At 40.3% G+C, this 13,862-nt stretch overlaps 1 protein-coding gene across 1 annotated transcript in view; it reads left to right on the forward strand.

The window, feature by feature from the left end:
* The window catches only part of ADCY5 (adenylate cyclase 5), a 214,962-nt gene that overhangs the window by 178,083 nt on the left and 23,017 nt on the right, over nt 1-13,862 (forward strand). Inside the window, exons 9-11 of the mRNA XM_086751047.1 lie at nt 5,106-5,128; nt 9,733-9,877; nt 11,429-11,526. Of these exons, the coding sequence (XP_086607173.1) occupies nt 5,106-5,128; nt 9,733-9,877; nt 11,429-11,526 (266 nt within the window). The remainder of the gene's footprint in view (nt 1-5,105; nt 5,129-9,732; nt 9,878-11,428; nt 11,527-13,862) is intronic.

Raw genomic sequence — 13,862 nt, forward strand, 5'->3', positions numbered from 1 at the left:
GAGCTCATTAGTCTGTGTTCTGGCTATAGCAGAAACACTCATAATCTGTTTCATAAACTAGTTTTCTGCCAATTTGTTGTTCTGCACTTAGATGTTTGTTAAATGTCCTTCCTATCAGGCTTAGTATTTTCTGTGCCAGTTCTTTCTGGACTCTGGTGTAGAAATCACATTATTTTGGGCTTGAGTGCTTTGAAGTCCTTTAGTTTTGTTTCTACTTTTACACCTGGCAGCATCTATCTTCGTAGTCTTGCCTTGTTGACCACAGAGACAAAGGCAGAATGTATAACACTGCTGAAAACAGATGCGAATAATTAGTTTTGTGGTGGGACCAAGCTGGGTTTGTTTTTAACTACATCCACTCTCAACCTGTCACTCTCCTTTTCTGTTTTCCATGGTCACTGTCTCTGTGAAGCACTTCTGCTTTGCAAGTTCGTCTGACCTATTATAAAGTCCCTAAGTTTAAAGTTTTTTTTCGATTTCTGCTTTAACATCACATAAGTCTCATTTTGACTTTGTTCTAGAGATGAAAAAAGGACAAGAAAAATTAGTTAGAAAGGTGCAATCCATGCTTCTCAGTCATATTGCCATTAAGAAGGTCATAGAGCTCATCAAGCCCCTCTACTATCTTATTTTTGGAGCTAAATGAAAAGTTAAAAGGATGTAAAGTCTATTCCACTTTTCTTTGCATATTTACAATATGTTAATAATTGCACCTAATGTTCTCAAAGTTAGAATTATTATTTCTAATGGTTCTTGATTTGAAGCATTAAAGTATAGCAGTCAGCTTGTCATGGCTTTGACAAACACTTTGTCATTCTATTTAAGGAATCAGTTTTAATCTTCAAAGAAAAGAGCTTAGTTAATTTAGAAGTCAAGCAGAGACATGGCAGTCATATGAGCTTTTAGCACAATAGATATTCATAAAATATCCCCCACAAAATAGTAAGCCTTAGGGACAGATACAGTAATATAACATTCCCTCTTTTTTTTTCCTTCTGCACATGTCTACTCCCACTGAGGATGGTCATTAAAAGTAAGTGCATGTAAATTCAGAGACACCTGATTTGCCATAAAAAATATGGGTTTTTAGGAATCTCCTGTAGACAAGAAGAAAGAGCAGGACTGTTCTTTGGTAGGTACTAGTGCCTTTGAGGGAGCTGATTCAGCTAAGTTTGGGTTAATATTCCTGGCCAGAGAGGGCACTGTCTTAGTCTCAGAGCAATTATTAAATGCTATTACCTTTACATTTGCAATCTGATGGCAGAATAATGCAGCCTCCTGGGGGAAGGGGGAAAACTCCAGTATCAGGGATATTTAAAATGAGACTGAATAAAAATTGCATGAGGTCCTATATGCAGCAGTCCATTAGTGCTGCACTGCAATAAGACCTATCTCATGCCTTCTCTGTTCCCTTCTACAGAAAAGGAATTTTGGCCTTAACAAGGGCTACTTCATCATCATGATTATGGAGCTATTCTTGAACTCCTGCGAATGCCTATCTGTCTGATTCTTGTAGCCATCATCACTTTTGCCATTTTCATCCCTGCTGACAGTTCCCAGCCTTTTCTTCATAGCACCCTGGAAAGCCATCGGCACTGCTTCAGTCTGCTGGGCACAAATCCATAAGCAGTCAGAAGGGGATTTATACATTTAACTCCAGAAATTGGCTGTTTCTCTTTCTACCCCCTTACTCTCCCTCTCCTGAAGGATACACCCTTTATTTTTATCAGCTGTTTTTTTTCTGGGCATTTGGATTTCTGTGTATGTGTGTGCAGAAATGGCAATCTTGACATAGGTTTGTGAGCTCAAAACCTGCTCTAGACCCGAAAAGGCTGGGTACAGCCCCAGCCCAGCTACCCAGCCTCCAGCACAGACAGGTGAGATCAGGGATGCTAGAGAGTGGCTTTATAGACACGCTTGCAGCAGCAGCCCCCGTTATTTCACTTTCCTGCTTGAGCTTGGAAATTTGTCTGCTAGATCATCAATGTGTTAGTCCTTTAGGAACAAAGGCAAATCCATGTAGACCGTATTTCTGCAGGATTGATTGTGCTTAGTGTTGATCCTGTGTGTAACACAGACCATTGCAATTTATGCAAGCAGACTTATGCTGAGCCAAAGGGCTTTAATTGGAGCAAAACATCTGAGTCCTGAAGAAACTGAACTATTTGCCAGCTGCGGAGAAGAAAAAAGACCAATGTGTCGTTAGTGCCCAAGCCTCATGCAAAGGGAAGGAAATCATTTAAGTGCAGATTTTTCAATGAACCAAGCATGCCCACCAAGTAGGAGGAGGTGAAAACACATTAAACAAAACCCAGGGGGAAATTTCCCTCTCAACCCAAAACAGGGCGAGCAATGTGACTCTGTGCATGTGATCATCTCCTCCACTTAAAAGACTTCTTGGCACGTGGGCGCTTTAGTGGATAGGGAAGAAAATCTCTGGTCACAGCCAGATCCTAGAGGTATATTTACTCTGTATCCTGGCAAAGTCTTTTAGTGCAAATAAGAAAGATATGTAATAAATGACCAGTTTTTAAGAAGCTGTGTTTGAAGATTTTTTTCTTAAAATAAACCTGCAGACCTTTGTCGATAACAATTCCATTTTTGGCAATTCTGCTTGAATAATATTGCGTATGAAATGGGAGCATTTGAAGTGAATTGTTTAATTTGCTTAACTTAAAGAGGTTCCTACTCCATTTAATTTTAAGCTGATTCTCTCTAATTAAAAGTTCAAGTCACTCTTAAATATTTAGCCTCATTAAATGAAGATCCAGGGAAGAAAATGTAATAATCTCTTCTTTTTTTGCGTTACCTGAAATAGGCCGTTTTTGAGTTTTTAATTTTGAAACACCCATTTAATTTGAGCTACCAGCATGAATAATTTTCAAGGTTTGAAGCACAATTTAGTGTTTGAAATTGACAACTAGATCAATTAATTCTGTATTATATTGGAGACTTTCCTTATAACAGTTTCACTGGGAGAGAGCAGCAGAGGAGAATCAAATTCCATGCTGATCCAGTGGTCACCCATATAAATGACCAGTTAAACATGCAGCCTATGTATTTTTCCATGCTTGAAGTATTGGGGAAATTTCTGAGGATATGCTTGCTGAGGTGCTTTGGTAAATTGACCTGGTTGGCCTGTATCCTCAAACTTGTGCACCTAAAAGGCAGGAATACGAGATCTGTGTTTAGTTTCAGGATTTCAGTGGGATGAATGGTTAGGCAGCTCTCTGTGCAAATCGGACCATTTTTGGGGACTCTCCCACTGCAGTCAGTCATCCATTTCCCATGCGGGTAAGCTTGAAAATGTGAACTTGATGTCTATCTAATAAGCAAGCACTGGCTGTTTTCTCATCCATTCCCCACCCTTATTTCTTGGCTGGTAGTTAATAATGTTCAGCTGATTTTTTTTCAGCCTGACTATGACACCAGACAAATTAGTGAGCATTTTGTCTCCATGATTAATCAGTGAACTTTCAGTTTTGGCACTGTGTTGTATGATTGCTTAGAGGATAAATAAATAAATCAGTCAGATATTCCTGACAACTGTAAAATGATTAAGCAAAGGAAAAAAAAAAAAAGCCAGACAACAAAAAGTTGGTTGGTTGCTTCATCATTCTTTAATGTGAAATCAAAAAGTATGTGCTTTTTTTGACTTGGATAACTGGAGCTGCTAACTTTGAACCAACATTACTATTCCCTCCTTCTCACTGGATCTACTGGTGGTTGTTATCTGGGACTCCGAGACGTACTTTATCTGAATTTCTGATGGGTTAAGTCAGAGTTGCAGTTTCTATTTTGAAGTGTGCTTTTAGTCTGAAACAGAGTACATAAACATGGAAATTACTCTCTCAGTGAATCACAGTCCTGGCTGTTGACCCGAGTTACAGAACCCACTTTTTCCCTCTTGCAAAGCTGATGCTGTTCAGAAAGACTGTGTTGGCTTTACTTCTGCCTCTCACCCTATTGCTGCATTGCTAACTGGTTGCAAGGGCAAATCTGTTCTCATTTAGTATCAGGTCAATGTTCTTCTGATGGTGTTGGACAAGGTAGCTGTAGGAAGACTTTTACACAAATATTTTTACTTTTTTACGGTTGGGACGAATCTCAGTTTGCTGCCCCCAGCCTGGTAGCAGCTGCAGGTCCACCAGCTGGAATATCCTCACGTGCTCTGAGCAGTTTTGGCCTGAGGCCTATGGGAGGAAAACAAAAGGAATTCTTCCTATCTCCCAGCTACATTTGTTTTATGTTTTGGAACACAGGGTACAAGCTCTGTGCCTGAGTATTTGACCCTACTTGTCAAGCATAAAACTTTTCTTGACTTCAGTTAAATTTAGGCCAAGATGTCAGAGGGCAGATTTTGTCTCAGCCCATGCAAAATGGCCATTTTGATGCAATTTGGTCTGTTAGGTATGTTAATGCTAAACATACAAAATTATGCCTTCTTACATATTTTTCTCTGAGGCCTTGTAGCCGCATAAACTGTGGATGACCTGTAAATACATATGCTTACTCAGTTGAGGTGGTCCTAAAGGAATTGTGAACATTTTGGCTGTTACAAATATTCTAAATAATTCCTGAAATTTAATTCAAGAAAACATGTTTTGTGTGTGCATGCAGTGAGGGGAGAAGGAAGGAGACCCCTTGAGGTTTCTCCTTAGGAGATAAAAACCAAAATGCATCCAGATCCCTTAGCCGAGCTCTGACACAAAGTGCAACCTTGTTGAATACAATAGTTGATCTATGTGATCATTCTGATTTTTGTTTCGATAAAATACAGGCTCAGCTATAATATCAGCATAATTTCCATTGTATCATTTGTAATGGTGACTGAAAAAGACACCTAAAATAAAGCGTGCCAGCAGTCAGTTGAAGCATTTCCCTTATCTTCGCTTCCATAAATTTATATCTGAATGTGTTTTTCTAGAACTGCTCTGTCTGCCTGATGACATGGCAGCACAAAATATTGCTGTGGGTGGGTAAGGCCATCCATCCACACCTAACAAACGAGCGCCCTGAAAACTCTGCAAAATGCCGTTCTCAGGATACTGTGTTCTCAAGGTCAGCCTGTTTCCTAACCCTTGTGTCCTTTTCTTTTCTTTCAGGGTTTTGAGGACCCCAAGGACAAGTAAGCAAGTTTACTTCTGTCATACAGTGTTATGTTTGCACATTTGGGATTTTTTTTCTCATATTAAAAAAAAGACAAAAATTAATGCCTGGCAGCCAAGAATAATGCCTGGACTCCCCAGAGGTTTCTGCTGGAGGGACAGCCAGTTGAGGGCACGAGATTTAGTGATGTGCATTCAGAACTACTGCTGCCCTCAAAACATTTATTCCTTTGAGTGGTTCTAGCTTGCTTGTGTAATTAAAATGCTTTTGCTGCTTTTCCCTTTGTCCCCAATATTCTTTGCCTTTTGCTGCTTTGAAAATATCCCAAGAACAAAATCTTCCTGTAAAGTGTGTCTAAGTGTTGAACATCTCTAATAAGAAAAAATTATGTATGTATTGAAATATATATAGTTTCTGAGTTTATTTGTATTTTATACTTCTCATTATTACATATTACTTATTTCTAGATATAAAAATGAACTCAGAAATGACAGCTTATTTGAGAAAGTAAATTCAAACTTTCATGCTCTAAAATACAGCCACATTAAAGCAGCATTTGCATTTTTTTTCATATAGAACTTTTTTTTAAAATTGGTTAAAATAATGATTTAACAAGAGTGGTATTTTGCAGAATTGCTTTTGGAGGAAAAAAAGCAACCATTTACAGTTTTTAACTTCTACAGATGGACATAACAAAAGCATTTCCTGTTTTGAAGGTGTTCGGAATAATTTCACATTCAGTCGTACTGAATGGCATTAATTGTAAGTTTGCTCAGAGCAAGACCAGTGACAGTAGGGGAGACTGATGCCTAAAATATGTTGCAGTTGCTCCTTATCATGTTTCTGAGGCTGACGATCAAGACTAAGCGGACCTCTATGAGCTGGGACAGCTAAATGCTTCTGTGGGTCTTAAGCATCCAGCTTTGGGAAAATTCAGATTATGGTGGTTGAGCATTGAGAGCAACTCCCTAAATATCAAGGGAAGTGATAAGTTTGAACATGGCAATATTAAGAATAATTCTCTCCTTCCCTTGCCCTTCACTGCAAACTTGATTTTCGTAACCTTTAGCTCTGTGCACCCTGAGGTGTTTCGCTGGTGCTACAGAGTGTTTAGGGGGAGTCACCAGGGTTTCTTTTTGCATCCACAGCTACTGGAAACTCAGTTATGTTAGATATACTTTGGACAGAAAAGAAGTAACAGATTGTAACAAAATAATTCTTAGGAATACAGAAATTTTAAGTATTCTTCATGAAATAGCATATCTCCTCATAGTTTGTATAAGAAAACATAAATTCAGCTGCCTCAGTGGTTGGTCCACAACAGGGTCACCCAGCTGGCAAGGAACAACATCTTCACTGTTGCTCCAAGGACCGTAACATGTCTCCTTTGTCCTGTAGTTTTAAAAGCTTACTTGAGCTGTTATGGCCAATAGCTGAGAGCTGTGCATTTACAGTGCTGATTCAGTGTGATGCCATCTTATTATACAGATTGCAGATTTTTCCATTTTTGCATTTCTGTTCAGCACCAAAAGAAGCTACTACTTGCTTCAGATTCTCTTGATCTAGAACTCCAGAACAAAGATTTGGCCAAAAAAAGTCTCTAGCAGAAAATATTTGTGGTGATACTGATTAAAATCAGATACCTAAACCATGCAAAGCATTCAACTCCGTGCCTCCTGTGCAGAAATGCTGAGCATCAATACTTTTCTCCCACAGCAAAGGAAGATTTAGGCACCATGTATCTCTGAAAACAAGACCTGGCACTTATGTGCCTAAATGCAGATGTAGTTATTGAATCTAGGCCTGAAGCATTTAAAATTATGGCATACATGTAGTTTTGGTCACACTCTTCATTTGCAGAAAATAATTAAATCAGCAGAACATTTTTGGATTATTCTGAAGCCAGCACCTCTGGGTTAATTGCTAGCTTTCACATTTGTAAGCAGAATGCAAAAGTTGCTCCAAGCTCTGTTCGTGCTGTTCCTGTCCCTTACAACAATTTTCTGTTGGCTGTATTTAGAGAAATCTCAGCGGTGCTTTTAAGAGGAGCTTCTCGTAGTTTCATGGCAGCCCTAAATCCTTGGTTCCCCCCTCCCCCCCCACCACACTGTCAATGTATCAGTAAGTATTTCCACAAAGGAATTTCGTTAGTCTACGGCAGTACCTCAGCTCTGACTTACAGGCACTGTCTCCAGGGCACTCCTTAACACATGGAAATTTTGTGTTTCAATTTAAAATTACATTTATGCAATTTTACCCAAACTTGCTGTACAGAAATTTAGTTTATGTACAACTGACTGCAAAAATCACCTGAGCAGCTAGGTATATGCAAGGTGACTAAGCTTCCCTGCAGTCTACGTGAAGGTGGCTGCCTCCCCGTGAACATCCCAGCAAGGTGATTTAAAACCTGCAGGGGTAATTCTACACAGCCTGCAACCACAGGAGTTATTGTAGTATTAGACATACCCTTAGCAGTATAATGACCTGTTACAAAACTGGAGGCAGCCGAGGCCAAAGCCCGAGCAGGCAGTTTCTTCTTCTCTCCACGTCTTCCTGAGTGATGCGTTTAGGCTGGTACTTGACGTTTAGCTGAGGTTCGCCAAGATGCTGAGCCAACGCTTCTGCTTCGGTTCAAGGGGAAAATGTATTGTGGTCTCGTACATGGTATAAAATGACTAAATGTGAATGACCCAAATATGTAAATAACTCTCAGGATCTTGGAAGACGTTCTGTAAATACAAAGCCTAATGATTTCCTTGCTCATTTTTATGAGTCCAGAAGACATTGTGAGGACTGAATGAAAATAAGCAGCATCGTCTTGAATGCTCAAGCAGATGTGCTTCCTCTAAGGAAGCATCTAGAAGTAAAGTGAATGTCCAGTTTTTCTAGGGACAAAACCACTTTTAATTCAAAGTGGGATATATGAAGTTCAAGGAATTAAATAACTCTGGAGTCCAAGAATTAAAAAAAAACACTTTTCCCCAACCCCACTGAAATATTAAGACTGGCTAAAATAGAGATAAGGCCTTGAGACAAACTAGGTTTGCAATTGCCGTATGGTCACTAAATAGGTGCTCATGGTGTGTCATCATGACCCAGCTTAGATGCTGACACATTCAACTCACTGGCTGGGGCGAAGGGAGTTGAAATGGAAACAAGTAGATGGGCCTGATTTATTTTTCTCTTAGCAAGAAGCGCATGGTAGAGTTGGGTACAGAGGGCTTCTTGAACTCTGACCCGCTTTTGCAGAAAGCTTTTGGAGAGCCTTTCTTTTGGAAAGGGACGTTTAAAACATAGTCACATTCTGATTAGTAAGCTGCTTTGAGTGGTCTCCACTCTACGGAACAGTCATACATGTAGGGGCCCGCTGGCTGCCACACGGTGTTTGTGCAATATGCGCTGTTATGCAGCACAAATAAAACTGAGAAAACAAAGCAGTGTAGATTTCAGTATGGTTGTCAGACCTCGGGACTCTTTTCTCCAGAATGCCTAATGTGCAGGTCACACAACATGGGCCTTCAGTTGCTGTGCGGTCGTGGAGTTTGCACATGGGAATAGTTATCCACTGGAATATGCCTGAGTGCACGTGGGGGGCATATTCCAGTGCATAACTATTGACATATCCCGAGGGGAGCCTTGGCAATCATGCAAGCAGAGCAGAAAAGCAGCACTGCAGGATTAGCTTTCCATTTCTGCCTGTAGCTAGTTTTAAGGCAGGCTATTAAAAAGTGACAGCATCAAGTCATTAAAATCCTGTAAGACTTTAAAAATAACTAGAGAGTTTGAGGAGGTGCTTCAGGTTTCCTGATCCTCAGTGCAAAGTGCCTTAGGGCGATTAAGATTTCAGTGTTGTTTTTTTCAACAGGTTTTGAAAATCAGCCTCATTTTTCTGAAGCTGTAGCTGAGCATCAGAAACACACTGATACTAAAGATTAGAAGCAGTTTAGAAATCTTGTTCCACATATTTAGAAAGCAGAATCTAATTTGTATTTTTTTTCTTTTGCTACCTTTTTCTTTTGCAACCTTTGAGTTCAGTTAATATCATGTAAATAGAAAATTTTGTCTGATTTATGCTTTATACTCATGAATAATTGCATGAAGGGGAGGCAGTGGGGTGTCAGGCCACATTTTTTTTTTTTCCCATATGTTCGTTCTGTGAACAGTTTTTTCTCAAAAATTGAGAATTGTTCAAGTTCAGAAATTTTCACAGAAATATTTACAGAAAATATTATTGAGAAGCAAGAAAGATGACTGGTTACATAAATCATTTTGCCAGTTCAGGCGCTGACAGCTATGACAGCACAACTGTGCTGGTGGAAGGAGACTGCTGTCCAGTTTTAGAGAATGAAGGACAGTGAAGAGACTGCAAGGCAAGAGAACAGATGGATGTAGTATAGCAAAAGGGCAAGTAAATCAAATCCTTTCACTAGTGGACTCAAGACTGGCAATGAGCTCTAGAGCCGATACAATTTTCTTCTCAGCTTGTAATCCGTTTCCCACCTTGAAGCTGTCATAAGCAAAATGCCGTTAACCTCCAGCTTGTTATACAGTGAAATGATAACATATGGTGAAGAGGGGGAAATTATCTTGTCCTCTTATGCTCCCTTTTTGTGACATCCTCAGGAATACACAGGAAAGTATGAACCCAGAAGATGAAGTGGATGAGTTTCTGGGCCGTGCCATTGATGCCAGAAGTATCGATCGGTTACGCTCTGAGCACGTGCGCAAGTTCCTCTTAACATTCAGGGAGCCTGACTTGGAGAAAAAGGTAATGTTGTCTAAAAATCAGCATGTCTGTCAAGCTTGTTGTGAGTTTCAGTACTCCTGTGTAAGGTTAAACTTTTATTTCTATAGGTAAAGTTAGGTTTTAGATGTTGTTGGTGATCTGAAAAAATCCATGCTTCTTCATGGAAACCTTAATATTCATGTCCCTAGAAAGCCACAGTCATGTGAAGGGAATTTTCATGAGCAGGAAAACCAAGCAATTTCTGTCAAATACATGTGAATATACAATGATGAGCTGTAAAGGGAATCTAGAATAAACCAGATTTGTTTCTCAGACCTTGAGGCATCCAAACTGAGATGGCAGTCACTCCTTGTCTCCCTCAGATCACTGGAGAAACCTGCTTCAGAATTGCTTCTAGAGGGGCTTTACTCTGGCCTTTGCCCCCCCAGGGAGCCCTGGGTGCTACTAAGGTTCACTGGGATACGATCTGTAAACGTGAGAAAGAGGAGTAACAGACCTAGGGCTCCCAAATAGCTGATTGCTTCCTGATTTTATTTCAGGTGTCATTGTTGTGAGACAAAGATCTTTTTAATTTCTCTGTATAGTAGAGACAACATCAGCTCTAGATAACTGCAAAGTTAAATTCATTTAAGTCCAGAGGTACTCAGATGCTCTTTTTAAGGGTACTATACAAACTGCTGATTTGATTGACCAAAGAAAGTCAAAGTCATATTTTTTCTTTTTTGTTTGCCCAAACACAGAATCTTGGAGTACCTGAGTGGTCTTCAGGTTAAGCTCATTATTCAATGGAAGAAGCTTCACTAATTAAGTTTGCACTAAACATTTTAGCATTTTATTTAGAAGCACTCTTTCAATGGCAGGAATTACAACCTATTGGAAAAGCATACCTTTGCAGGATTTACAGCTAATCAGTGTGGGACTGGATAAAAGCTCAAGCATATAATTTCCCCCCATTCCTTCCCTTCAATTTTATAGCTGAAAACTGCTAGGGGTATCAGTGCTTCACCGGTTCTGAGCACCTTTTATTTTGTGGTTCAAACATTGAGACTGTACTGAGACCCATGCTTCAAGCTAAATAAAGCATCTTTGGGAATCAGATGCAGCTCCCATGTGACTAATATGTTGACAAGTAGTTGGAAGGAATGACTGTGTGAAAACCACAGCATCTTCGCACTATCATTAGAACAAGCCAAGCCGTCTGCACGACATACAAGGTTTTCTCATTAGCAACATTCATCCCTGTTGGAGGAAGCTTCCCATGGAAGAAGTTTAGGTCTGACGATGGTAACCTAGAATGCTGGTCCCAGTTAATCCATTTCTGTTCCTCTCATGCAAGGGGCAGATGGCGAATCCTCTCTCCACCCAGCTGTGTGGGTTTGTTCCCTGGCCTTTGGGTCTGTTCATGCCCTTACAGCTTGCCCAGGGAGAAGGGCAGTTTGTAATGTTAGTTGTTTCCTACCAGCACTGCTTTCCAAGGACCTAAATGGAAGCCAAATAAGAAATTTTTTTTTGTGAAGAGAAGGCAGCCAGCTAAATTTCCCACTAATATAACCATGTTTGCATTTTTTGCAGTACTCCAAGCAGGTGGATGACAGGTTCGGAGCCTACGTGGCTTGTGCCTCCCTAGTCTTCCTCTTCATCTGCTTTGTTCAAATCATAATTGTGCCGCAGTGAGTACCTTTTCATCCCTTTGCTCCCATCTGCTCCCCTCCTCTATTCTGGCCTACTTTTCTTTGTTTTTTTTTCTTGAGAATTCAAAGCACCAAGGGGAAGAGAAAAAACCTTAAATAATTCATGCTCAAGCGATTTGTGGTGCTTATTGTTTTTGCTCATTTATAGTGCAGATTAAAACCTCCTCACTGGCACGTGAGGATTCCTGTTTTCCCAGCATGATTTCTCTTACCATTTACCTCCATCTTAGGAAATTCAGTTCAGTGCTTTTAAAGCCTTTGGAAAACAATTATCACTAAGTAGGAAGGGCTGCCTACTAAGGTATAGTATGCGTTCACAGCATGAGGCTAGGCTGTCCTCTTATCTGAATGCAGTGGGATGGGGAGTTGAAAAACTCACAGCCTCGTTGCTGAGAGCACTGAGGTCTCAGGGTCTGCTTCACTGATGAGGCATAACCTCTCATGCGTTTATTCTTCTGGAGTCAGAGTAGCAGTGCAAGTATAAAGGTGCAGAAGGAGTTGAGCTACACGTGCCCACATTTTGGGTAGCTCACTCCAGGTTTAGGGGTTGCAGTTATTTCCTTCTTCAAGCAAGAGTGGCATAAGCTTCTCAGGGGTATGGGGCACAGTGCTTTTGGACCACTGCCGTGAAATGCTTTGTCTGAAAGGCACAGTGTAACCCACTGGATCTTTTCCAGTAGTGAGCTCTGCAGACATGGTATTTCTTCTCAAAGTGTTCATTAAAAATCCCTTAAAATTAAAGCATGTTGGTATTTCCTGTGCTCTGGTTTAGTAGCAATAAATAAATTCACTGAGCACTGCTGTGTTGGAAATAAATTTGGAGTTAGTCATTTTTAATGTGAAGAACAAGATCACAGAAGCTCTGAAAATGCTCCAAATTCATCTTCATTACAAGAAGACAAAAAATTGTTAAAGATAACTCCAATACTATTATATGCTGCTACAATTGCTTGCTACTTCTGTTCACACCACAGACCTTTTCAGATTAGAGATTGGTTTGTGTCATTCGGATCAGATACTCAGAAGGTCACAGGAACAATGCGTAGTCTTATGTTTGAGGTCGTTCCCTCTCCCAGGCTGGAGGACATACATTTCTGCTCACAGAAGATTGAATCAGCAAAATAACTTCAGTACAGATGCACTGTGTAAACAGAGAGATCCGCTTTGAGAAACTGGAAGTGGAGCTGAAAGGGACTCAAAATTGAAACTAGATCAATCCCAACAAATAATACATTGTTAATTATGTCCAAAAAACAATGTTATTTGAGACTAGTTGATTTAGCAAGGGCATAACACTTTGGATCTCTGGATATTACTACTGTGACTTCACACCTGCAGAGGCCCTGTACCAGCCTTTGTGTTGCTCATCAAACTCCCTAAGCAGCCACTAAGCTGCTCCATAAAACCCAGTTTAACATTTAAATGACAACTTGACAATTTCTGATCTGTGACAACCATATGGCTGACTCCTTTGTATTACACAGGAGCCAATCCCTTACTGCAGCGTGGTGTAAGTGTTGTGCTGCTCAGCCTCCTTCCACACCACCCATAAGGGTGGTGGGTTTTTTGGTAAGTTCTGAAGTGTCTTTAGGCAGCCTGGCCTGTCTGAAAGATGATTTGAAATAAATGAAATAAAATTCCATATTTTAACTGGAGGTCAGATATACTTTCCTTCACCTTTTGGCTTGTTTTTCCTTATATTTAAATTTCCTAGTTTTGGTCTTTTATTGAAGGTAACAGTTAAGCAGCAACTGAAAACACAGGTGTGTATATGTCACCATCAGAGCTTCATGAAAGACACAACATGGAATTTGAATCTGAAACCAGAGACAAAATAGCAGTGATAATTTATGGTGATAAAGATGAATAGCTTTAATTAATTTCACAAAGACTCAAACAGTACAGTGAATTAGCAAGTACAATTATCTTAGTAGTCATGAGAGAACACAGCAACCAGCTGGCTTTGGTGTGGTTGGCCTCAATGTCATGTTGGAAGAATACTTCGTTTAAATTACTAACAAGGCTAACTCCTGGGAGGGGGCCTGTCCAGTCATACTGAGACCAATCACTGGGAAACTGTTGTGGAATATCTTTGTGGTCAAAACACATGAAAATACGTAGTACAAAGTTGGCCCTGGGGTCCTGTTTGTAGCTCAAAGCTGGGAGGAACAGGAACCTCTCAAGCTGGCCAAGTTAAGGCTGTTTTCCCTGATTATCCTCATGCCATGGTTGCTCCCATCCCATGCATGAGACAGAGCACAGAGGATGGTGCAGCACAGACATTCCCTGTGCATGGCAAGGACATGTAGCTGTTC

The sequence above is a fragment of the Chlamydotis macqueenii genome, chromosome 6 (genome assembly GCF_036417535.1).
Source record: "Chlamydotis macqueenii isolate bChlMac1 chromosome 6, bChlMac1.mat, whole genome shotgun sequence".
In the NCBI taxonomy this organism is placed as follows: Eukaryota; Metazoa; Chordata; class Aves; order Otidiformes; family Otididae; genus Chlamydotis; species Chlamydotis macqueenii.